The following is a 27571-nucleotide window of genomic DNA, read 5'->3' on the forward strand; positions in this document are numbered from 1 at the left end:
GTGATTGTCTCGATATGAAGGTGACAGACTTTGAAACCAATATCCACAATTATCGTTATGCTAAAAGGAAATCGTGAAATTAAAATATATCGTCTGCAGTCAATTGTTTGCGCAGCCAATTTTAGTTGAACCGTGAATTTTATATTGGAATTTATTTCGGCTTACAATCAAATCGAAATCAAAATAATAGAAATATTACAAGTTACGATAACATTATTTAAGTAGAACATTCTATAAATTACCTATCTAAAGACTAGTGATGATAAACATTACATCAAGAAAGATGTGGCGAGGGATATCGACCTATCTTAATCGCGGACTAGTATAATAATGCGTTTTGAGCATTCCTAACTAAAAAAGGTCGAATAAGTTTTTTTTTCATAGATTACTAAAAACTTAATAAACGTCTACGTACCTACATAACGTGAGATCATTAATAATGACTGCCATCGTGAATTAACCGCTTAACAATTAAGGAGCACAGATCTAATTTCTACTCATGCGCTTATTATTAATTAATAATGTGTTTATTGTGGTCGCAATTAGTGTTTTGATCAAGCACTACATAAACACAATAAACACATTAACCCAGCTCACTCAATGTGCACCGCGCTCCTTAATTATTATTAAAAGACATCACTATAGAAAATAATTAAATTAAAATTGATACACATACTAAACTTCTTTTGCCATAAGGCCTTACGCATAATAAGGAATGGGCCGAATTGGAAACAACAATAACTAGAGAATGGACTAGAATATTCAATATAGTTATATATTAACATATTGCCATGTTAAAATATTGTCATGTGACTGACTATAGGTTATCATTTATCATTCATCTGATACAAAGAGATGGAAACATCATAGGAGCTTCTCTACTTTTGTTTATACCACTTTAAATGGTGTTAACCCACAAATCTTAGTGAATACACAATTTTTGTTAACTGAATATATAGAAATTAATTTAAATAATTTGATGTCTGTTTAAAAGTACCACATCAACTGAGTGACAATGACAAGTTGGCAGTGTCTCTATAAACAAGACATTTTCCAGTTGTCCGTGAACTGCATAGGATACAAGTATCGCGTAGAATGACATCTCAAGTATAAACATATTACAATATTAAATTGTTACATACGACTCGCTGGTGTAAACATTTACAAGCATTTAAAATATTCTAATACAAATGTCGATGGCTTATTATTTTCCACCATGAATAGAAAACATCATTCATGCAGAACATAAAATATCGACGTATTTTCTTCTCTAATTGAATACTATTGAAATCTTTAATACCCAAGCTGTATATCTGAATATATGAACCAAACACGTGTTTGTACTAGATAAGCTGCAGATGTCTCATACAGTATTCTGTGCAGTTCATCGTAAAGATAAAAACAAAGCTTGTAAGAGAAGCTCCTGCAAACTGAACCTTACATACAGAGTAGGTTTCTTCAGAGATCCCAGCTCTATATCCATCACCAACCTGCAGACACCGAAGTAGAAGAAATACTATACATACGAATCAGGTCATAATCCTTTCATCAATCATATCACTGGCCACAGACAGGTGTTTTTCATTCCGGTTTTCGATTTCCAACTTGAAAAAACATCATATCTGTAACATCATCATATCGTGCCAAATTAATTAGTTTTTATCTATAATAATATTAGTGTTGAGTGAAGAAGTAATACTGTTGAGGTAGTCGGAGTAGTTTAGAGCGCCGCCTGCTGCTTGAGCCAGTCTCGGAGGTCTCGGGTTCTCTCCACCAAGCCGGTAGCGGCGCCGCCTCTCCCTGTCGAAGGAGGCTGGAACAGTCGATGAATTAAATTTTTATTCCACCATAACTTATGGGAATTATATAAATCAAAAAAACTGTAGGGCCGCATGCATACCACTTATTTAAACATGTCAACCGATTTTTGGATAAATAAGAACTATTGACTAAAAGTTGCATGTGCTGACAGTGAGACATTGAACCGCCTATCAAATAATTCTGTATTGTAACCATTAATTTATTTATTAATTATAATATTACAAAGTTTAGATTATAAACTATGAGTTTATAATTATTCAATTTATATTTAGTATATGGTAACTGAACTTAGACAGACCTGTGTCGGTACGGGCGGGGGCAGGCGTGACACGATGGGCTGCGGATAGTCGAGCGGACGGCTCCATCTATCAGTCGGAGTGAGAAAACTGAGAGGTGGGCGGCACACAGAGTCCAGGTTGGTCAGGGTAGGAATTTCGCTCGACGCGATCGGCAACTGCCACCCAGCGTCAGTATACAACAACTGCCCGATAGGAAACACTGCGGAGACAAAAAAAATTATGGATATGCACAGAGTGGATATATTTTGTGTAATTCATCTTTTTATGAGATTATCAACTACACTAAATTGCGAGTTCCGATGATAGTGCTAGTTATTACTTAAATTCAAATGCAATACAGTAACCCATTCGTAGTAATCAAAGATTTTCAATTGTATATTTTGTGCATCTAATTTAATACATTACATATCAATTTTTTCAATTTGAAACAATCAAAATTTTCTACAAACAAGTTACCACGTTGCATTCAAAGAATAATAATACTTCGGTGCTACATTCGAAATTTACTCTCATGCTGCAGCCTGGCTATAGAGGGCCTTAGCTCAACTCCTTGAGTTCATGTCCTGGCAAAATACACATATGTTGATTGAAAAGTATGTACATATGTGTATTTCACAAATCGAACCGAATTAAAAAAATTGTTTTGACCATTGATATAGTAGCGTGTCTTCGCCCTGAGGCTAGAGTAAGGAGGATTGCAATTATCAACATGTCGTTGAGGACAATGGTATTTATTTTAAGATCAACAGTTGTCGGCCACATGAAAGTATAGGTCCGAGTGATCGCCCTGTCCCGCTTGTCGATGGCTTTCTCCCTCACATGAAGACATCTCTGGCAAAGATGGATACGATATGCCTCTGATATCCTTCTCTATCATCTCATATCCTTTCCCTTCGATCGTCATTTGGACACGCTATGATTAAATTGACCCTAATGATGAAAAGTTGTGTACAGCTGGTCTAGAGTTAGCCCTTAGCATAGAATTTAATCTATACCTTTGGCGACGTTCATCTGCTGCTGTGAGTTGAGCACTTGCCAGATGTCTCTGATCTCGGTGTTGAGACTCTGCAGAGTGTTGAGGGTGGTGACGATGTGCGAGTGCGGCGGAGTACTCTGCCCTTCCGTGCTGCTGAAGCCGGAACTGTGCGAAGAGATGTCGCTCAGTGTCCGCTCCTGAACGTCATTACATAATTATTAAGTAGTGTTGCTATTTAACATTTACATAAAATGATAAATATGATTGAAGACAAACTACATCATATCGTAATAATGTACGCAATAGTAGTACAATATAGTTACCTCCACTTCAATGGAATATTATTAACCGTAATATGAAATATAAAACAATTCTAAGAAATTCTCTGTTAAAAACAATCAATTAAATTTACATAGCTTTTCAGATAACATTAGTGTACAGCAGTGGCGAAGGGTGGAGGTAGGCTGTTAAGATCCGCCATAAACAGTGCAAATTAAACTTTTTCAGACACACATATTTGTTTTCATTGAAATAAGACTACAATTTACAGATAGTGTTGGTTAATTTTTTAAATTCAATTAAACCCTGAAAAAACAAGCCTTAATAGATAATAGTCAAAAAATACATGTCTATCTATAAAATATCTAAAATTATGCAATTAAATCATACATAACTTTGAATATTTTATAAATAGAATAATATTTTTTATTTATTATAGTTTGGTTTAGGCAGGGCTTAATGAATTACAAAAATTAACCAATAATATGTGTAATATGTATTTTTAATCCAACGAAAACAAATAACTATGAATGAAAAAGTGTGCATAATTTTGTCGTATTTCCCAAATTAGACCAAAACTATTATGGTTTCGTTTAGGCAGGGTTTAATTGATTTTGAAAAACTAACTAACACCATCTGTAAATTGTAGTCTTAGTTCAATCAAAACAAATACATATGACTAAAAAAGTTTAGTTTGCACTATTTATAGCGAATCTTAACAGCCTACCTCCACCCTTCGCCACTGGTGTACAGGTAATCCCATAACAGTTGATAGCGGGGATACATTTTGGATACGGTTACAAAAATCGAAATTTCACTATCAAGAGGGGATTTGAAAAACAAAACAATTATTTAAAATATAAAAACGCCTTAGTTTAATTTATTCAGAGAATACAGAAATAAGGGAAGTTACGTTGCCTTCTGTGTGAGGCTGTAAGAAGGTATAAATATTGAGTGTGGAGAAATATGGGATAAACACACGTGTTAAAGAATCTTATTTTCAATAGTATTTGTATCATAAAAATATACATTAAAGTTTGTCACAACGCTCAACTTGCTTTGTATTTCTTGTGTTTTATGGCCTGACTCATTAAGTGATACACCAAAACTGCCTTCAAAGCCTTGATTCATGGTGACTGGCTTTCGCATTTCTGTCCTATTAATCTGTTTTCTGATTTTATTTATCAGACATGCAACTTTTTTTAAGAATTGGTTATATTATTAATTCATTATCTGAAAGCAGAACTATTCTAACTCATATTTGAAACATCCTATATAAACACATTTAGGTATCATTTTTTTCATCAATAATCCTACTAAAATATGATATATATATTTATCTATACAAATAATAAACAATTTAAGTGGGTTATTTAAAAAAAAACTCCCTTCTAAAATATTTCAAATGTGAGTTGGAATAGTGAGCATTCAGCTGACGATTTGACACACAGAAAAGGCTTCACCGTCCCTGGGGCAGATTAATATCTATGCCAACCTTAGAGTGTGTGCGGTGGGCACGGGGAGAGATGGCACGTGTATCAGTGGGCTGAGCGACTCCGTCATCCTCTCTCCCGCCCTCGATGCGTCGGAGAGACTTCTCAATGTGCCGCAGCCGAATGACTTTCTCGCCGAGAATGGACTTCGTCCGGTGCAGTGATACTTCCATATCTGTTAGCTCGCATTCGTCCTGCCAAAAAAAGAGGGTCAAATGTTACAGGGGCTAAACATGTTGTCGAAAACCTTCTTCTGTTATGATGACAATTGAGTGCTTATATGAAAGTGAAACTAAAAAACGGTTACTAAGAATAATCATTAAATTAGTTGCATTCAAGTCATTTTGTATTGCAGTTTCATTTGCAGAAAATATCATACTCATACTCGGTGATTTATTACAATTTGCCAGAACCTACTCTAGGCGTATACTACCATGTATCGATCCTGAGCGGAGCATATGGGGCTCCACAGTATGGAAGTTATATTACCAGACTTTTTTACGTGGAATGGTTGTTTTGCTCAGCCCAATGGATCCTTACATTGAACCAAACACATTGGAAAAATACAATATACAATTGTATCCACCACGATCCACAAGACCTAAAAGAAGTTTTTTTTATACAAAATATTAACAGCAGGCCGCCATTTTGATTTCATTTACAAAAAGTTGCCAACATGGAGAATATTAACTTTTCAACAGTTACCAATTCAACTATACTAAAATTTTTAATTAACTATTTCTTTTATTCAAACGAATAATTCACAAGATTTAAGAATATATCATTCTGATTATTGAACATTATATTATTTAGAAGAACACTAACTGAGAGAGTATATCACAACCAATAGAAAAAACTTTTTTGAAAAAAGTAAGCCAACCGGTCGGGAATCGAACCCGGCATCTCCAACGGGTAAACGCCCCAAACTAGTCGCATTCAGCCATTATGCTACGGAAGACATACTAATGACGACAAATATTTAAGCTATTGGCTATTAAATACCTACCACTCAGCGCTCTTCGAAATCATGTTACTTCGGCAATCGATTTTTGTTTATTAAATCAAAGTAGGTAGTTATTTTACTATTACAACGATTACTAACCGACGTCTAGGAATTTCTCCAATATTTTTTAAGCAACTTCTTGTACTTGCTAATAATTTTTAATTAACTATTTCTTTTATTCAAACGAATAATTCACAAGATTTAAGAATATATCATTCTGATTATTGAACATTATATTATTTAGAAGAACACTAACTGAGAGAGTATATCACAACCAATAGAAAAAACCCGTTGGAGATGCCGGGTTCGATTCCCGACCGGTTGGCTTACTTTTTTCAAAAAAGTTTTTTCTATTGGTTGTGATATACTCTCTCAGTTAGTGTTCTTCTAAATAATATAATGTTCTATACTAAAATTGTTCAAGCAAATTTATTTCTGGCGAATTTATTACTAATCAGTTATATGTGTCACTTGGTCAATGACTTTGTGCCTTCTCAGCGTTATTTCAACATTGTAATAATTAGCAAATCATTTAAACTATCGCACAATAGTCGCATCTACCAAAATATGTATTATTACACGATTATTATTTTTATAAAGAACCTTTTTTAGCCCATCACTAATTAAAGACCTTTTTAACTCAGTACAGTCCTGGAAAATTTGTCTCGGAGCTTGCTACAAATGACTCTTCAATGTTTATCAGCTTAACTTTCCTCCACATTACAGCTCCATTTCCGTAGAAGGCGCATTTTCTTCAACATGTCAGTCAACATGCCGTTTATATTCCTTCAATCATCCAGAGGTGAGACGAGGCAACCTTTAAGTTAGACACAACCTTCATAGTGAGTGTTGTATCCATCTGCATCGACTTTGAGTCGCCACAGGATGAGATTCAAAGCCGTCAGCTCGATGACCATTGTGACGTCAAAAAAAATTGCATGATTGCTGACCTGCCACGCCTTAGGATCGCGCTTCCGCTGCCTCAAGAGATGTGTACGGGTGCGCAGATTGTCTTTGGCCCGCCTCACCCCCTCCCTCTCCACGAGGGCTCGGTGGCGGAGAAAACCCAGCTCACCCCCACTCACCGCTCCTAAAAACAAAGTATGATGACACCACTGTGAGTAACAATTTACATGGAAGAATGACATCGTTGTTGACTCTGCAATAACCTCTACATCATCATCAGCCGGGGTCAGTCCACTGCTGGATAAAGGCCTCCCCTACCTCTTTCCACTCTTCTCGGTCCCTAGTTCTTTGCTGTCACATACATCCACACTGGCGGCAATCACAAAGATGCGGGTTCAAGTCCCGCACAGCCCCAATGTTTTTTCAAGATTTTATACAATTCAATACATTTCATTAATAATAATTGTCATGTACATGAAAAGGAGGTTTTTTAATTTGCCAGATGGTCGGTGTGACGTGTCAGTCAGAATATAAGTATTACTGGCAATGTAGAACATACCTGAGTCAGGGTCTGGGAAGGGGTAGCGCAGGCGGTAGGCGGTGGTGTCGGCATTGACGGTGATGTCGGGGAACTGCTCCTCCAAGTCCTCCAGCTTGCGGAGCTGCCGACGCAGATTCTCCACCGGACTGCACGACCGCTCCTTCGACCTGCACACCAAATGTCACTTTTTCCGTCTGTCCAAATACAAAACAGAAAAGAAGGTGCGGTGCGGCGACGCCATTCGGTTTTGACACAAATTAGTGGGTGAACCTAGCTGGCGTTGACAGGGGCCATTTACATGTAATTTAAAAAAAAAAAATACATCCAACAATAAAAAGATGGTTAAAACAATGTTATACAAACATAACAAAACCGTTTTTAAACTTTTGGTTACATATATGGATTATTTATGATTGCGTATATTATGTATAATATTAGAGTGAAGAAGCGACGTTGGACCTGACTCGGCCACGTGCTGCGGATGCCAGAAGAGAACTTCAACCAGACTTGCTTGTTCTTCGAGCCAACCGGATTCTGGGATCGTGGAAGGCCGCTAAATACTATCTACAGAGTGTATACGGCAGAGCTACGGGATGCTGGTATGACCTAGAATGACTTGCGATCGATAGGGATCCTTGAAGATCCCGTATGGTGTCCATATGCTCCAGTTAAGGGGCTGACATGGCCGAAGATAATTTGAGCTCGGTCTCTTAATTCCTGGACGGTAATTCAATATAGTTTGTGTTTCCGAGTTTGGATTATGTTGGTGTCGAGACGAACGTCTGTGCAAGGGCACATTAGTCTCTGGACATTTAAAATTCAATTTATTCAGTGGTAATAATTTCTGGAAAATAAAAGTTACAAACTACAATAATAAATAACGCTGAAACTTTTTGTCTTTGTGAGTTTATAGTGCATGTGTGCGGAAAGCAACCAGAATAGAAATGCAAACAAAAAAGTAAAATAGGTACTCACTTCGACGTGATGGTATAGTTGAGTCTGGACGTCGAAGCAGACTTTAACCGAGTGAACAACTTTTTGCGGCTGCGACCTGTATTTCAAACAAACGCCACGGTAACTAATTATGTACAGAAATGCTAAAGCAATCAGTGTACAGCCAATGTACATTTAAATATGTAAATAGAAACTGTATTAAACCAGGCCATATGGAGACATCTAATGTACAAATATTCAAAATGCATTTAAGCATTCATGTCTTCCCAAAAGGCAGCAATTATCCACAATACAGAATCAACAAATTGATTTAATTCAATGGCAATATGCGGCTTCATCTAGTCCGGATTGACCCCAAATGATAATGGTGGTTGAACGGTGTCATTTCAAAGTCACTCACAATTTTTCTGGTATGGAATGATGTGCTGTACGTCCATTCGATTTTCACGCATTCATATGGACGCGGTCTGAGCAGACCGCATCGAAATGGACACAAAGCTTAATAGTATAAACAAAGTGAAATAAAGCAACAGACGAAATGAGAAATTGAATTGTGGTAGAATAATGTGCAGTATGTCCAGCCATCAGTTATGCATTTATGTATAAGGGCGCAGTCTGAACGGACCACATCCAAATAGACATATCGTGATTGCTCAGATTAAGGGTATGAACACAGTGATTTGTAGCGGCAGACATGTTGGTGCAGTGTGCCCAATGTCAATGCGTTCATTAAAATCATGGTCTGACAACAGATCACATCAAAACAAAACCATCACATATGCCCAAGATAAAAATATGAATACAGTGAACTAAATTGTACATAATTTTATGAGTTCATATGGACACGGCCTGAACTAGAGGTTGTGATCGAAAAATTTTGTCTCGAGAATTCTCTAGAAATAATCAAAAAAGGTGAATTTCGAATCTCGAGAAATAAATTTTCCGAAATTCGAGAATTCTCATTTTGAATTTGAAAAATTTGAAATAGAAAACTCAGCCAGCTGAAAATTTGGGGCATGAAGTGAAAAATAAGATTATTTTTTATATTCAATAAGCCAATCTTGAATTCTTGGGAAAAAAGGTATTCTTGAATTCGAAGAAACAGCGTCGAGAAATCACAAGCTCTAGTCCAAACAAGAACGCAACGAAATCACACATCGAGACCGGAGTGGCTTGTGGTGGTCGCTAGTGTTGTACAACAATATATCACAGAGCAAAGCAAACTACAAATTCTGATAGTTTTCATAATATTAGATATTATCAGCAGAATATTTGAAAAATACAATTATTTATGCTCATAGGCGTGCATACACGGCATACACGAGTGAAGTAGAATGGTGAAGCTGTTTAGCGTTAACAAATTGAACCATCGGACTTACCGTTCATCGCTTCCTTTAGGTATCTACGCTCACTTGTTGCCGTGTCAGAAGAGTCTTGGTAATCAGTCACAGCTGCAAATTTATTAAACCTAATTGATAATATGAACCTGCATGCACAATAAACAACAGTATATTATTTTCTATACTATAATATAAAAAGAAAAGCCAAAATCTGAAATATCTTTCTGTCTCTCCCAAAGGATCACGAGAAAGTGTAGGTATTCAAATAATAATTACAAGATAAAAAGAACTTTTTATATACAACGTTTTTAAATTTTCTGTTGAATTATTATGCTCAATATGCTCAATCTTGTACTTGATATGAAATAAATAAAAAACAAACAAACAAACAAATATAGAATACCTACTGAAATGTCATTTAGACATTTCATTTTGATTTCCATAGTAACGCACATATATATTAATAATTCAGTTGCTTATATTATTTAGTTTCCCACATAGCAACCAATAATAGTCTTTTACTTTTTTCGGATATTTCTGAAATAACTTTCCATACAAAACAGAATTAACTGAAAATGAATTTAATTCTGCTTAAAGATGGCAAAAAGTATTAAAAGAATGCATTGGCATCGTGTTCTGATATATTCTAAAAGTTTCAAATGTCTAGCTAGTCGGGAAGTTAGTTAAAAATCGATTGCAAGATTTGTACTAGACAAACAACCACCGGACAAACAAGAATACGAGCTAATAAAAACGTTGTAATATGATGTTTTAACAGAATTTACAAGGAAACAACAATAAAATTTTATGAAGGCTTGTTTGTCCCATAAATAGGTCAACAATCCTAAATATGGTCAATCAGTATTTCTCACATTATGGATTATCATTGACAAATAAATTTTGCTCTCACTTGTTTCAGCGCAAGACTGCTCTGTGTTGCCTCGACCGGGTGGATATTTACCACGCATGTCCGAATACTCTTTAGGCCGCTTTATATCCTTATGATCGACAACCTGAACACGCTTAATCAGCTTCCCGTTAGATACGGTTCGACTGTCACTCCTACTCAGAGAATTATCATCGCCTTCTCCCAATTTGTCGTTTGCCGTTATTTTGCCGTTAGGAGACTTCCCTCTCGATCGATCGGGGGATATACAGTTTTCTACTTTTCCGGCAACAGATAATAGGTTACTGTTCAGCGCTGAATCGTTTCGGTTGCTGGACTCGCTCAGGGAGCGATTGCCGTCTCGGTTATACATGATCTGAATGAAATTGGCATTGTTGTTGTCGAGAGTTCTCTTGAGACTGTGCGAGGGTTCTTCGCGGGACACGAATGAAACGGCGCCGTCTGCTGTTTCGCTGAAGGCTGTTCCGATTCGTTTGCCGACTCTATTCGAAGACTCACTTTTGTTCCCTTCGCCAGCTTCTGCCCTGGATAAAGTATTTATAATAATAAATTTTACTGAATACACAGGAATGTAACACAGCCGATGTTTGAATACCTTCAATACAACTTTTAACATTGTGGACAAATTATTAATGTTGTAATTCACAATACGACATATCCCACCTGTTCCTAACATTACGTTTTTGAATTTGGCATTTTAGCAAATACAACATAAAACAAATACATATTATTTATTTATTTATATATTTATTTATCTATTTAAAAAACAAAAAATTGTGGACATAAGAAATCAAAATTTAGAACATTCATTATATGAGATTACTCTTGATCTCTCTTCAGTAGAAATTGCCATATTAAAAAGGACATATCGAGGGTATACTGACAGAACGCATTATTTCAGTTTTTGCTGTTTTTCTGTTTTAAATGCCAAAATGTATACAATTTTACGCTCTACGTCCTGGTAAAACGCACAAAGGCATAGGATATAATGGTGAGAAAATAGAAACATTATTAAATCATATTGTCATTTTTTTTATTCTGATAGAAAGCATGATAATGCGTTCTGCGTATACAAAATACAGGACTTGTAACATGTCGTATATTGTGTTTGCCATAAAGGTTAGTCTTTATAATGTAGAAAAAATGTTTTTAAATCATAAAAAAAATTACGTGGGAGAACGCTTTGAAAAAGAAATTAAAGTCCTTTTTGCGATTATCTCAGAACTTGTTTTAATGAGTTAATGCTTTCTGTCAGTATACCCTCGATATGCACCCTTATTCGCCCAGCCACGGAATCAATCTTGCGACGCAGACCATGGTATCATTTACCCATGGGTTACAAAACAAATAAATTTGTATAAACAAAACTACACACAAATGCAATCAGAGTAGAGTAGTAGACAGACTAAATATCAAAAAGATAAAACTGCCATCATTAGATTGTCATTATCATGACATTTCATACATTTCTTTTCACACATAGTACTGTTTTATTTTTCCAGTTTATCATAGGCCTCTCATAAACGCTATAGGCCGACGCATTAAGCCGCTCGGCCATCGTGAGTAAATCAAAATTAATAAATCGCACTTATTAACAATATTTTGAAATAGTTGGAAAGTGTTGTAATACAAAAAGTTCATTTATTATGACTCCATCCATCTAACTAACTAAAAATGCAATTAGCAATTGTTGCTATCTCAATTAAGTCCTGCCCATCAACACCGTGCATCACCATCATTTCCATTTCGCTACACCCTGTACATACCCATCAAAGACTAATTAACTACAGCGGATGGTGGCGATGGAACTTACTTTTCCGCAGCGAGAGCGGCCGCCCGATGCGAGTGAGACTTTTCAGTTTCGGATCCCGTTGTAAGACTCTGTTCGCGTCTCTTGTTTCTTCTTTCGATTGAGATCTGAAACCGATCAAAAATTGACACGTGTTCAGTCGTGTCACAAATAAATCTCTTCAAAACTGTGCGTGAATGTATTTAAAAACTCATAAATCAATACATGCGCAATTAATACCTACTCGAGAATACGAAAACCTACTCGAGTTGTCTTCTGATGGCACTTTGGTATCCAGACATAAAATATAAAAATCGTTAGTTACAAAGCCATTACATTATCACAGCCGCGAAGGGTGGAGGCAGGCTGTCAAGATCCGAAATAAATAGTGCACACTAAACTTTGTCTAGAGCATACGTTACGACCTGATACAACAAGAACTAGCCAAAATAAGTCTAATATAGAGTACCTACAAAAAATAGAAAATAAAGTTGAGTTGTCATAGTTTTTAATAGTAGTAAATGTAGTAATAAACACATTTTAATTTATTATAGTTGATAACACAGAACATAGAACAGATTATCCAAAAATTGGATGTGAAAAAATAAAAAAATTCAGATTAAAAGTTTAAAATATTTTAAGTAGGTGTGATATCTGATGGATGAGACCATATTTGAGTCAGGTCATTTTTACTGCACAGCTTACGTGCTGAACTGGATTTAAAGAAACAATAGACTTAATTAATGTTACTTCGATAGGCTTTGCATTTGAAGTGCTTCTTGAGAATGATCTAACCTTAACTTCACTCTTGAGGCGAGCGTACTTCTCCTTGAGACATCGGTACTTGTCCTCGAGCAAGCGTTTGTCGCATCGTAGCCTCTCGTAGGCGGCGTCATGCTGGGGCGGAGGCGTGGCAGGGGGCTCCCTCTCACGCCGCATCCTCTCCCGCAGGGCGCTTAGATGTGCTGCCTGCTGGCTTCGCACCAGTTCAATCTGAGATCACACCAAATGACATGTTAATATGATATTAAAAACAGGTAACTAACTGACTACACTATGTATGTCGTGGAACACAGAGATAGCATGTATCTTCGGGATTGTATAAATTAATGGTACTTGCAGTCAATCAGCTTAATATTATTTGTGTTACACTTTTTACAATAAACCTAAGAAAATAAATGTTATAGAATTTTGATAATTTTTTGACACCCAAGTTCGAACGGATCCAGATAAAAATATTTCTACTTCGCTCACAACCAGATGAAAAGATGCCAGACAGTTGATGAAAGCTGTCGAATCTGCAAATCTGCAAATCTACAAATATAAATACAATAAATGAATACCTCGCTCCTGTAATCTTTTCTCAGCTCGTCGCAGGCATTCTCGTGTTCGCTTTTCATCTTCTCTAGAGCAAGTCGGTTCTCCACAGCCATCTTCTTTTTTTCCTTGTCCAGATCTTCAGCATGCAATGCCTCTGACTCCTTCAGAGACTTCTCGTATTCTAAAACCACATCCCAAATTATCCATCAATTGAAGTAAATTTCTATGTTTCGGGATCATCCGTAAATGACGTCACAAGATTAGTATAATGGTACGAAATATTTTATTCTTTTGGTTTTTTGGGGTCACATTTTATATAACAAAACTAGCATCACAGGTAGCAAATAAAATCATAAATCTTCAGATTATCAGATCCCCCCTCCTTTATTAGGATGTGATCAGTAGTGGCAAAGGGTGGAGGTAGGCTGTTAAGATTCGACATAAATAGTGCACACTGAACTTTGTCAGTCATACTTATTTGTTTTCATTGAACTAAGTAAGTATACAATGTGCAGATGGTGCTGGTTGGTTTTTAAAATTCAATTAAACCCTGCCTAATCCAAGCCATAATAGATAACAGTCAAAAAATATTCATTTATCTATAGAATATCTAAAATTATGCCATTAAATCACACATAATTTTAGATATTTTATAGACAGAAGAATATTTTTTTTATCGATTATGGTTTGGTTTAGGCAGAACTTTGTGAATTTAAAAAAACTAACCATCACCGTCTGTAGTATGTATTCTTAATTCAACAAAAACATACCTATAAGTATGACTGAAAGAGTGTGCACTATTTTGTCGGATTGCCCATAGCATACCTGAACTATTATGGTTTGGAGTAGGCAGGGTTTAATTGAATTTTAAAAAAATAACCAGCAGCATCTGCAAAATGTATTCTTAGTTCAATGAAAACAAACAAGTATGACTAATAAACTTTAGTGTGCATTATTTATGTCGAATCTTAACAGCCTACCTCCACCCCTCACCACTAGATCAGTATAGTATGGTTACTTTGAAAGAATCTGAACCTCTCAAAACCCAGATCACAAAAGTAACTCAAATGAAATAGTACAAAAATTCAATCAATAAGAATTTAAATATATAATTATTAATGGTAATATCTACAATGAATTAAAAATACATTCATATAAAGCAGGGGGGGCAAACTGCGGCCCGCGGGCCGCATGTGGCCCGCCGGGTATTTTTTTGCGGCCCGCCATCATTAATTCTACTTCTGATTACGAATAACTTTTTTATAATTTTTTAAAAAATATAGATTAAAATTTGAAGAATTTGTTGTTTCGTAAATGTATTATCTCAGTACGTCTTCCTTGCGTCTCGTCTCACACTATGTAACCACTATTTTCTACGTTGAACATTGTGACACATTTAAATACTTTTAACTCGTTGCAAGGAAAAAAAATATATGCCCATGATATGGTAAAAAGTTTGAATGGATTTCAATTAAAACTCAAGTTATTCCTTCGACAAATATCGAATAACATCGTGAACCACTTTCCAACTTTGAAGTTGCAGAATATACCAGAATATAAATTTGAAGAATATGGTAAAATTATTAAAGCTCTGAATGACGATTTTTCACAAAGATTTGGTGACTTCCGAAAAATTGAGACAAGTTTAGCAATAGTACGCGATCCATTTTCAATAGATATTGATAGTGTACCGACAGAGCTACAACTTGAGATTATTGATCTGCAGTGTGACACTGATTTAAGAGAATTGCATCGTCGTGAAGAAATATCCAAATTTTACAATGCCCTTAGTTCAGACAAATTCGACCAACTTAAAGATTATGCAAGAAAAATGTTCGTTATTTTTGGATCAACAATGTGAACAAACATTTTCGATCATGACCCTCAATAAAAATTCTTTACGATCAAATAATATCTCCGATGCCCATTTTCAAGCAGTTTTGAGAATATCAACTACAAAATTAACACCTGAATTTAAAAAAATGTTCAAAAATGTACAACAGGTTCATTCTTCTCATTAATTTTTTGTAATGTTTATTTTTAGTGATAATAAATAGTTTATATCTAAAAATTGTATTTTACTTGCGGCCCGCCGCTCATTTTGAATTCTTGAATTTGGCCCTCCATCCAAAAAGTTTGCCCCCCTCTGATATAAAGTAATATGTATGTATCTACTTAGTTCCCCGAATACGTAATACATATTTGTATGTATGGAAAATACATAAATTCATATAATGATCGAACTTACGGTGTTGCAAGGTGGTTGCCATCATTTCCAACTTAATTTTCTGGTCCCGTTCCAACGATTCTGCTTGCAGTGATTGTTCTTTCAATAGTTTGTCTTTAACTTCCTCCAACTCATGGGATAATTTGTCCTTTTCAATTTCAGTCGATTGTTTTTTCTCTTCTGCAAGTTCCAGCGCTAAGTCTTCCATTCGTTTTTCCATATCAGTTTTGTGATATTCTTTCGCCTCTTCAATGGCCTGAAAACATTTTTTTACTGTTACCAATTTTTTAAGTGGCCATGTACACAATATGTAACTAAATGTCAGCCAGTGATTATTTATCACACCAGCTCGTTACGCTGAAAACCAATGAGACCAGCCTTTTGACAGCACAATTTTGAACAAGGAAAAAGGTGCTATCCAGATGGCCAACACACATCTACAAGTACTGTCGAACAAGAACTTCTTGTCCACATGCTAAAACTGTGAACCAACAATCCCCTCCAGTGCAGCTAATAACACTTCCGTTTTCAAATGAGGAATGCCCCCAAATTTATCATTTCAATTTACGCTCCCGTGGTGTACAGTTCTGTCAAATAACGCAATTTTAAGCTTTTTAAAATAAAAATATGTTTAAAACGATCAGGAGTGTTGTTAGAATTATTATTAGTAAACTTTTGGTTTATTGCGAAGAAGAAAAGGAGTAGCATGTAAAAAGAGAGCCGATACATTATTTAAACACGCCTTTAGCACACGTTGCCACCATGACAGGTACGTCACTAGAAGTCTTCTACATGCGATTACAGCGACTTCCTGTTATCGCCAATTTCTTGTTGTCAATAAGAATATACGCTATTATATTATTCCATGTTAAATAATGAGTTTTTATATACTACATATTTCCAAACTAATCAGTTTCTTATCATTATTTTCGTGCCGGGACAGTTAATATTCATTGGAATATCTTTTTGAGTGCAAGCATACAGTTCGTAGACATGTTTTCGTGATTAAACCAAATTGTGGCGGTAGAGGGAGCTTGTGACAGACAAAGGGGAATGAAGACATTTTCTGAAGGCGATCAAGACCCACATCGGATTAAATAACACAAATTGAATCAAAATGTGTATTATGCAAATATGTTGAATAAACCTTCCATCTTCTGTGGTTTCCCTATCAAAATTGGAGAAGCATGTTTCAGTTTGTTATAAGTGCCATTTTTTTACACAATAAACAACGGATGCCTTCTAAACTGGTGGTGTTTACGAAAATTAGTGGACACAAAGATCTTTTTTAGCTTCATTTTAATACATTTAGGCTCTATCTGTATACATAGAAGGTTATCTTCAAAATTTTCAATATCATGATGTTTGTCATTGACAATACCTTTTCTAGAGCAGCTTTATTCTTCGAATGCTCTTCTTCAAGCCTGCGTCTCAGCGATGACAACTGAACATCGAATTCCTTCTCCATCTTGACATGTGCACTCTCCAGCCGAGCGTCCATTTTCATTTTAGCATCATCACTCACAGCCGCAGGGTGTTTCTTCATTCCTTTGCTGAAATCACTATCGGAATCGTGCTCTCCCACAGAAGACATTCGGACGATTGATTTCTTTTTACTCGCATCTACCCGGTTTGATTCCATCCCCTTCTCTTTGATAGGGTTCTTGCTAGGTTTGTAGGGTTTGCTTAGTGAAGAAAACTTGTCTATGACTGGTATATCTCTGTCCGGCGAATCAATAGAGGTTTCTGAATCTATGCTCTCCATTAGATTAATGGAGATTCTCGTTTTGACTGCCGTCCAAGTCGCGCTAAAAATATTATATTATGAATATGATCATATTACAACTTAGTTAATTCAAAATTTAAGGGTCAAGTAGTTTGAATAACAAGTTGGGGCTTATTTTCAAAAACGGATTGAAATTTTAAGGAGTTATATATTATTATATATTGTGTGAAATTAATTACACATAGAATAATATATACATATTTATTGTTAGATTTTGACCAGATATGTGACATATCAGAAAATTATGAAGTGTATGTAACTTAAAATTTTTGACAATACGAAATTACATTATTATTTATTTTAAATAGTGTTCAAGAAAAATGTCCGTGATGGACGAGTGATAAAGTGGCTTCTTTTCAAGCTGTGGATTGCGGGTTGGAATCCTTCATTGGGAAAATTCACATGTTGTTTTGTCAATGTACGTTAAGATTCATAGCGAGTACATAATAAGTTGTCCTATGTAATGCCTAGCAACCATTTCTCGTAAAAAGATTTGTCAAAAAAACTCTTCCGAGGATTGACTGGATTGTAAAGCCAATGAAAAAGAACAGAGTTGAAAATTAATCGCTAAATAAAATTGAATCCACTGCATAGAAACAATTTCGAGTTAGAAACAGAAATGGATGGTTAAACAAATTTCGAAATTATCTGTATTCACATCAAGTATCGATGTTAAATTATGTTTAAATTTTTGTTTACCTATTGATATTATTCGCGATGAAGTCTGATTCACTGTCGGTGTCCGGAGAATTGGCTTTGAGGATGTCGCTGAGCTTCTCAAAAGGTTTCTGGAAGAGTGCGGGCTTGATGAAGTCTCCCGGGTACGGCCTGATTAGTTTTCGGGTTGGAGAACTCGTCACAGACGAGACGCATTCAGTTTTTTGAAGCACCTCTTCGGGATTTCCCGATGATATATTATCTAAAAAATTTCCAAACAAGCATTAACTTATTATTTGTCAGAGAGTGCGGTTATTTTTAGATCATGTGATGTATCTATAAACAGATATGAATGACCATAAGGGGAAATGTGTCACATGAATAGACTCAAAAGAAAAAAAATATAAATAAATGATATAAAGATATGTTCAAAGTCTCTACTTAGCCTATATTTTTCAAAATTAAACATAACACACTGCCTCTGAGGTACAGATATATTATATTTATAAATATTTAACCGTTAACCGCTTTTCATCATACAGAATATTCTAATTTTAGAATACGTTATTGTCACTTAGGTAATACTTGATGACAATATTTTCAAAATGAATGTACATAGTATTTAATGTAATTGCTTGTATGTGGAATGGGCAAGCTAAATTTTATTAACTTATTTACAAATTAGTTACATAATATGATATGATAAAATGGGAAAAATGATTTAACATCATTTCGGTATTTTTATAAATTTTGACTATAATAAAATATAAATTAAAAATCTCATTCCTGACAGTGAATTATTGTCCTAACAGTGAATTTTCACTATGGTGAATTGTCCTCATGGTGAATAGGCTACGGCGAATTATTCATGATCCATTCTTTCCGAGTCAATAAAATTCTTATCATGTATTTCTTATGTGAATGGATTTTTTTTTTTTTAATAATTTTATCTCCAAAACAAGCATCATCAACTAAGGAAAACTTAATACCTTTATTTGAAATCGGCGGCACATTCTTAATTTTATTATTGTCATCAGAGTAGAGAGGCTTCAGCTTGACACTCCTTATAAACTTAGATGTGTCAGGATTCCCTATGGAATTATCAGAGTTTCTTCTGGCCACAGAGGCGGAAGTCATGAACACGTCTGTTTTTATATTGTCAGTGTTGGCTCCTCTGCTGGCCGCCCCTTTGGATTGTGGCAAGTCTGAAGAACTGTTGGACTGGCTGAGATTGGGCGATACGTCGTATTGATTGTCAATGTCTTTTTGGTCCAAATTGAATCTAGAAAAGCACAGTTGAACAAATGATCGTGTATTAACAAATTTAAAATTTTATCAGACAATCATACATACGACGTAGCCTGTTCGCAGACATGTGAGGAATGCCTCAATAAAACCATTTTTATATATTTTAATCTATTTAAGCCAGTGATACCCAACCGATCAACGAATCGGTATTATGTACATTTGACATTGTGATTATCTAACTATTCTAAATAATGATAGGTTGATGCATTCGCTGCTTATCTTTGTATAATAACCGAGTTGGTCTGTCCTGTCACATGCATTTTCGGTTACATTTTCACTATAGCTTGAATGGTTTGGTTTTGACCATGTTCCATGTTTGTTAGCCGGCTCGTACATCTAAACTCGCCTCGTCTGCTGCACAGCCATAAATCATGCCTTCTAGGAACATCGCACTGAAGCTGCCTAGCGACAGTTGCGTGTATCCTCTCGAAACGTGGATATGAATGGGATGCGGCAACCGGTGAGCTTCAACGCCTAAACAGGAATGACCAATTCATAGCGTGTGCGTATGCGTAACCGCAACACTGGCAGCTTCGACTCGCAGCCCGAGATGCATGCGATTTATTGCTAGCAACACTAGATTTTTTTTCAAACTAAAATGTCACATTCCACCAATGTGCGGAGCTCCATTGTGTCCAAACATGTGTTTTGTGAATAACAATGACATCACATCGATGTATTCAACATGTTACAGACGTGTTGAGTTTAGATGTGTGAACCGGCTTATGGTTAATAAAATATGGTAAAAATTTAAGTTTTAGACATAACCTTGGCAGTATCTGAACATTTAATCATTTGTAGAATTAACTTTTGAAATAACTTTAATGTTAAACGAGTACCGATAGTAACGATACGAGTGAGAACAGAATGAAGTTTGCCACAAATGAATTTGCGATACGAATAACTTGAATCGAATTTGATTATTAGCGTACTTTTCAGGGTTCACATTCATTTATTTAGGGTTTGTCTTCTAGAGAATATTTTCTTCAACATCTTTGTTTAAGCGCACGAATATAAAATAAGTAATTTATCAGTACTTATAGCTGTGACTGTACCTCACGCTTTTCTTGTCGTCGTCCGCAGCCGTGTGGTCGTTGTTGTTTCTCTCCTCGTTTTTCTCAGGTGCCGGTTTAGTGATTGAATCGCAGAAACTTCTTTCCCTTAAAATACTTTTGGGCGCTTCACTCGAGTCGTTACCAAGCGAATTATGTCTGTCTATTTTTCCATTGTCCTTCAGTTGAATGTTTCTATTCGACTTCAGAAATATGGATCCACCACCTGAAAAAGATAAATTAATACTATGCATGATAATAACATCATGTATTTACTAGTGTCATGTATTTTAATTCTTCCAGTAAGGATTACCTAAGAGTAAAAACAAATGCCTGGCGCAGAAGTCAGTTAAAAAAATATTGTTACCGCTGCTCTGCCGCCTCCTGAAGACGTTTCTGAACAGTTACGAGAAATGGTTGTTAGCCAATTGCTCAAATCATTTTGAATAAAGCAAGTAAGCTCATATATCGCATCCCTGCAATATGCTCTATATTTTATCTCTCTTGTGACTGTAGCTCTCTTTACAAGCGACTGCTGGGACGTTTAAAATTTGTCAAAGAATTAAATTTTTGGTTTTTACATATTTTAAACATACAAATTACTGCCGAAATAATCTACATAATCCATTGAAATTAGACAGATGTCACTGTTTGTTGGCTCGGTGCCTAATTTAAATAAGAAAAAATAAAACAAGTTGCACTAATTGCATATTATGGTTAATGAACGCTAGTAATAAAACTATTTTCATTTATTTTTAAAGTCGAGATAAACATTAAGCAATCGCGATCAAGTCTTCGCTGATGATATGGCCAACTTAAAAATTTGATATACTCCGTAGTGATACCAACCTGACAGCATGATGCCTCTCTTTGCAGGAGGCTTCTCATAATTATGAACAATATTTCTTTCCAACGATGCCGTTCGATCGCCACCGGGATTAAAACTCAAATCGATGAGATCTGACGAGCGCCTCACGATGGCAGATCCTCTCCCTTTACTCTTCATTTCACCACTATCACTCTCCGAGTCCTCCATGCCCAAACTGCCATCGTAGAAACTTGTTCTGAGTCCGGACACCGCACTGGACGCTCCGACACCTGACTGAGCGGTTCTCGGAAACGTGTTTGAGTGTCCGCGCCCGCTTAAATCATGTCTCGGCTTAAGAGCGGGTAACGGTTTCCTCTGAATGGGTGTTAGGTCCGCCCTTTTAGGAGGGCGGGCGGAAGTCGCTCTGTTGACTTTGTCAGAGGGGTTGTTGAAGTTCCGCGAGCTGCCTTCTTCCTCGAGGCTAGTGTCAATCGAAGAATCGCCATTGTGAGACATTTCATCTTTAGCATCGTACTTGTCGATGGAGATTTGCTTTGCATCCTCTTCAAACGTCAGCAAATCCTATTAGGAAAAATATAAAGATTATAGAATTTGTTTTGACATTTCGGTATTCACAATAAAACACAACATTCGTTAGATATACCAATATTCAAGTACATCTAATTTTAATATTCATAGAGTTTTATAACACGACAATTTTACAGTTGATGAACTTGTTTTGGGCTACAAACCCATCTTAGAGTTTGTGATAGATTGTTCTGTAGATCGGTTGATAGCAGTGGCGAAGGGTGGAGGTAGGCTGTTAAGACTTGCCATAAATAGTGCACACTAAACTTTGTCAGTCATTCGTATTTGTTTTCATTGAAATAAGACTAAAGTCTGAAATAGCTAATGATCTTTATCAACTAAAAATTGTAATGGTTGCCCGCTTATAATGTCAATGTCTTCTGAATGTAATTTCAATACAATATTTCAGTATTATCTAATTGACCTTAGTTCTAAATCGACACAAGGGCATGGGAGGTAAACCTTTTGTACAAAAATGGACGAAAAGTTTTGGAAGTTTTAATATTTTTATCTGCAACACTATCTGCAAGCTCAACTGGACTACGATAATTAGATCTGCAGGCATCAAATACGGAGTCTCTTTCAATCGACATGATTGGACAATTCCAAAGAATGTGCTCTGAATCTTGATTAATTTCACCACAGGGACAATGCAGAGAGGATTTGAGGTGAAAAGATATTTAATTAGCTATAGAATTATGGCTTAGGCCTTTCGCTCATGGAGAAACTTAAATTCGACAAACTGGTTGGTGATGGAACTAATAAACTGGCCAATGACTTATGCTTCGCACACGGCGCTACTGAAACCCACTTGAAATAATAATCTCATAACCTAAAACTGTCAAAAACCCATTGTCTTTCCTACTTCATTCCAAGCTTTTTCCGTAATATCTTTACGGGAATATTCTGGCAGCCAGTAATTATACAGGCAGAGGGGTATTTTTCAACTTCTGCCACAAATTTTTAATTAAAAATCGGTTCACCCATTTTTTACTTTTGATGTCTTGACTTGTTATTGCTTGTTCAGTTCAGAAAATATGATTTTTCATCGAATCTACTGATATTGGCACCACTGTTTTATGGGCGACTGGAAACTGAGAGAATGGGAGACTAGCATGTCGTGTCTCTTCGGTTTCGATTGCGACTATTTTGAAATTGAGAGATTCTAGTCTTGCCGTCAGCGAGCCGCCATTGAAATACATTAGCTAGATACTGGCTGGAATTTTAGTTTCAGTCTCGTCTTTTTTTAGTATTCTCGTGAGCGGAAGGCCTTATTTCAGTATAATTTACCATTAGTGAAGAATGAATTCAATTCGTCTTCTTAATGTTGTAGTGAAAACAAACAAACATAGGTTAATTTTTCAGTTTTCATTTACAGATGTCGACAGGCTATATATTATGTTACAGTAGGTCAGTCCCATTCAATTTGAGAACTTTATTAAACTCATTGGTCTCATCTCGAAAAATAAGTCAAATAAGTGACCTGAATGGAGACACAAGTGTCCTCCAATATGGAATCTCCGCGTTCTGAAGAGAGCTTAGCCTTCACCACGAGGTTCTTGTAGAGGCGGTCAAGGGGGTGGTCCCACTGTGTCACGTGTGTCTCGGAGTTGTAGAAATAGTGTGTCTTCAATTTGTCATCATAACTGTTGGCAAACACGTGTGCAATGTTATGAGAATAGATAATAAATTATTGGTAAGTAAACAAACACGCATAAACTCGACATTTTTATTTTTCTACTTCAGTTAATGTTTGACTATTGTTGTCAAGAAAAAAAAAACCACTGGCCCATAATTGGTTGACCAAACTAACGTAACACGCTGCTATGTTGGATGAGTCCTGATATAAAAGCTTTTGAATCCAAATTATGTCTGTTCCAACATGTCAATTTGACGGAGAAATACAGGATGCAAACCGCATCCTCTAGGAATGTCCTGAAATGTGTAGGGAAAGGGAAAAGATGCTCAAGTCAGTCCAACCATCTGTTGGGCCCATCGGGCTGTCAGACACGGTCACCACAAAGATCAATTTACTGCGGATGGAAAATCTCTTTGTTTTATATTATTACTTATAATTCTTGTTAGTTCTCCGTGCTCTTCTCTCCCATGGGCACATTTTATTAATGAAGTCGGTTTAAATTCAGCCAAACCACACATGAGTGTGTGGCACCCTCAGTTTTGGGGAACTGCTCCTGAGACATTCCCAGGCATAAAAAACTTCTGATGCTTCACACTAAAAGTAGGGCCTCGTAATATGTTTAATTAAGACTGAATGTGGTGCGGGGATATTCCAATATATGTTTGAAGAAATTCTATATCATTTCATATGTTGCAAATCTTGGATAACACAAAAAGGCAGTTTTGTTAGGATTTAGGGATAAAACAAGAATTCTGGTTTTTGTAAAAAAAAGCAGCGAAATACGAATGAACACTTTTAATTATGACACATTAATGACATATCAAACCAACTATGGATGGAGATTTCAGAATTACAACATAAATCATTCAAGAACGTTACCAAAAAAAGGTTGAGAGATTAATCAGTTTCGCGAAGAAGATAGCCCCATTTGTAAAAAAAAAACATACATTTGCAAACAAGTATTTTCTGCCACGAGTTTTAGAAAGAATAATTTTTCTTCTCGACTGACTGATAATCATCTGCATGCTTCAATTCAAATGCAGGTTTTAAAATAAACATATAAATAGTTTGACTAAGGAAGCACATCCACAAATTTGACATTAAACCATTGCTACAAACTTTGCAAAAACAAAATTGGCCATTCAAACAAAATCCTCCAACACTCAATTTATTAATAGTAATAGCTCAATAATTAGTATCTGTTGATGTTATTTAATTTTTAGAACATAGGATAAAAAAAAAGAATGCTTCATTAAGATTTAGAAGTCAGAAAAGAAAAGAAAAATATATAAAGGCGATAGGGAAGTTGAAATCTCAATAAATAATAATTTCCGTTGATTTAGAATTCTATGTTTGCTAAGTAAAAAAAACCAATTAAGAATATGAAATAAAAAAAGTCTCTATATTATAAATTAGTGTTACCTATTTTTCGTATAATAATCCTTAAAACATCTGATTAATGTTGACAAACTCCATATTTTTCGCATTTCCAGCAAAAAGTGTTACTCTGTCTTCTTTCACACGCTATGATTGACTTTATTCTAATTATTTTTTGACTACGGTAAACTGTTTTAATAAATATTGGACTAAAGATTCAATCAACAGATGTCTTTGAAGTGTCGGATAAAGAACCGCGTAACTCCGACTTCACGTAAGTATGGGTCGCGTAAATTGGAGTATTACTGTACTATTTTTAATGTGATATGTTTTTAGAGGTAAGAAGCCCCGCCATTTCTTTTATAAGCAATGTTGTGAACTTCTTTTTAAACATTTCATTCAAGACTTTTTTGGTAGATCCCTTCAGATGCCGTAAAAGACACGAAGAAATACCTTTTCTAATGTGTGAGTTTCTTATGTCCAGTAGGGAATAAAATGAAATTCAGCATAAGATTTTCTAATGCTTGGATGTCTTTGGATTAATCACAAATACAGACAATGATCCATTAAAATGTATTATGTTTTTATTTAATAATAATATTTTTTCAACTATTGATTTTATTTTTTAAATCATTTCTCATAAGCTAATAAAAATTTATTTTTTACACTGCCTATGAACACTTGCCTCATTATTATTACGACTAACAGTTGAATACGCCCCCCAAGTCTGAAAAGGTTTCCGACCCCGATTTAGATTATGATCAGAGAGAATAATTAAAAATGTGGGTAGTCTTACTAAGCTTTCCAGGGTGCGGGCAGCGCGTGCATCAATCCATCCCTGGCCAGTGGAAGAAGATAGCTCTCGCTGACGGGGTCTATGCCAATCTGCTGAGCGTACTCGCTAATCTCTGGTCAAATAGACAAACAGCGATTAACTTCCGATCACATGGTAAAACACCAACATAATGGAGTAACAAGTTTTTTTAATACCTACTTATTTAAATTGAAGGTCCTCGGATAAAATAGTATCAACCCTCATTTTTGAATTCAAAATTGAATTCAGTTTGTCATCTATTAGAATTGCCTCAAAGCTATTTGTCAAAAAAAAAACTGATTAAATTCGGCCGAAAAGGGTGTTTTTGGACTATTGATAACATATTTATCCAATATTTCGATAAATATCTTTAGATAAAATATTATCAACCTCAAATTATCTGTGGGATGGGAAATGCCAGATAATCCTCACAGGCAATTTTAATGAACTTGTTATGCAGTGGATTCCTATGGCGCGTTTCTAAGTTAATCAAATTTGATGTCATTTGATTTATTTATGAACAATTTTGTTTTCTCAAAAAACTAAAAATATGTAATCCAGTTTATCAGAGTTTTGTACTATTCCATAGCAATCGGTTTAAGCGACTCGGGATATGCCCTTCAGGATCTTCAGGATATATGTACCTATCAGTGTTGCTAACCGTACTATAATTATTATAGTAAAATACTTACTATAATTTTGATTCTGCAAAAAATGTATAATAGTAAGATATCTTTACCCAGCTTTTCAGTTTTATTACCCTAATTGATTATTACACTGAAAAGAAAACCAAACGAGACATAATATAATTTACCATAACCAAGGACTATATTATTATATTATGTGTTAATGAGATTGTTAGATTTTTTTATTGTGTGTGTTTCAAACTACAAACGTTTATGCGTCTTTTTGTTTCAGTAAAATTCTAAAATACAAGAACATTAATAATATAATCAACTTCAGCTTCTTGATGGTAAATAAATGAGTTATTGCACAATTACTATTTTAGAGGTGCAGAAATTAACAGATAAATCGAATATTTCAGTAAATTACTGATGGATTCAGAATGGAACTGTAAACATTCTTTGTATAAATAATTGATCGACTTCGAGTGCTCGACCATTCGTGTTACAATAAATATTTATTCGATATGTCAAATAAAGCATATTATACAATAAACCGTGCATTAAAATTGACGTACAACACATTGAAAATGGTTTTCGTCGATGAGGGTGTTGAGTACTGTTGAGAGTACAAAAATTGATTCTGTTGTCAAACAATTTACCGATTTAACGCATAGTATGTATTGAAAATTTAACGAAAGGTATGCGAAATAATAAGATTAAGTACCTTCAGCAGACGGTTGACTATTTTCGTCGAATACCTCACGACAGGCTATCGCTGTCGGAGTTGAAGACATATTTTACATTCATAATTTCAACATCGCACTTTAAAAGAAATACTAATCGCCGATTTCGCCCATTTTCGATTATTTTTTGACGGCTAGTTTCGTAGTTTTCTCAACAATTTTGATTTGACAGAAGACAGAACCAGTAACAAAAATTTATGTTGCCAACATATTTTATCACGAAAACGAAAATAAAGTAATTATTCTGAAACTAATTCTAAAAAATATATCCGTTATTAAACCTCTTATTTTTAAATTTTGATTTAATTCAAATAGCAA

The 27571-nt window shown here is 35.4% G+C and overlaps 1 protein-coding gene across 1 annotated transcript; it reads right to left on the reverse strand.

Annotated features, from left to right (window-relative positions):
• Positions 1-27430, reverse strand: LOC147070836 (uncharacterized). Its single transcript, XM_085949254.1, has 21 exons — positions 27235-27430; positions 25867-25978; positions 23538-23700; positions 21508-22048; positions 20662-20884; positions 19288-19580; positions 18341-18560; positions 17237-17663; positions 15877-16111; positions 13652-13809; positions 13104-13301; positions 12333-12436; positions 10523-11043; positions 9652-9723; positions 8294-8369; positions 7337-7485; positions 6822-6961; positions 4871-5062; positions 3116-3293; positions 2120-2319; positions 1-1813 (listed from the first exon to the last, which is right to left on the reverse strand). The coding sequence occupies exons 1-21, from the start codon at positions 27302-27304 to the stop codon at positions 1721-1723; spliced, it is 4365 nt and encodes a 1454-aa protein (XP_085805380.1). The 5' UTR covers positions 27305-27430; the 3' UTR covers positions 1-1720.
• Positions 27431-27571: the final 141 nt, after the last annotated feature.

The sequence above is a fragment of the Rhyacophila brunnea genome, unplaced genomic scaffold (genome assembly GCF_057557595.1).
Source record: "Rhyacophila brunnea isolate RB1 unplaced genomic scaffold, BYU_Rbru_1.0 scaffold_21, whole genome shotgun sequence".
In the NCBI taxonomy this organism is placed as follows: domain Eukaryota; kingdom Metazoa; phylum Arthropoda; class Insecta; order Trichoptera; family Rhyacophilidae; genus Rhyacophila; species Rhyacophila brunnea.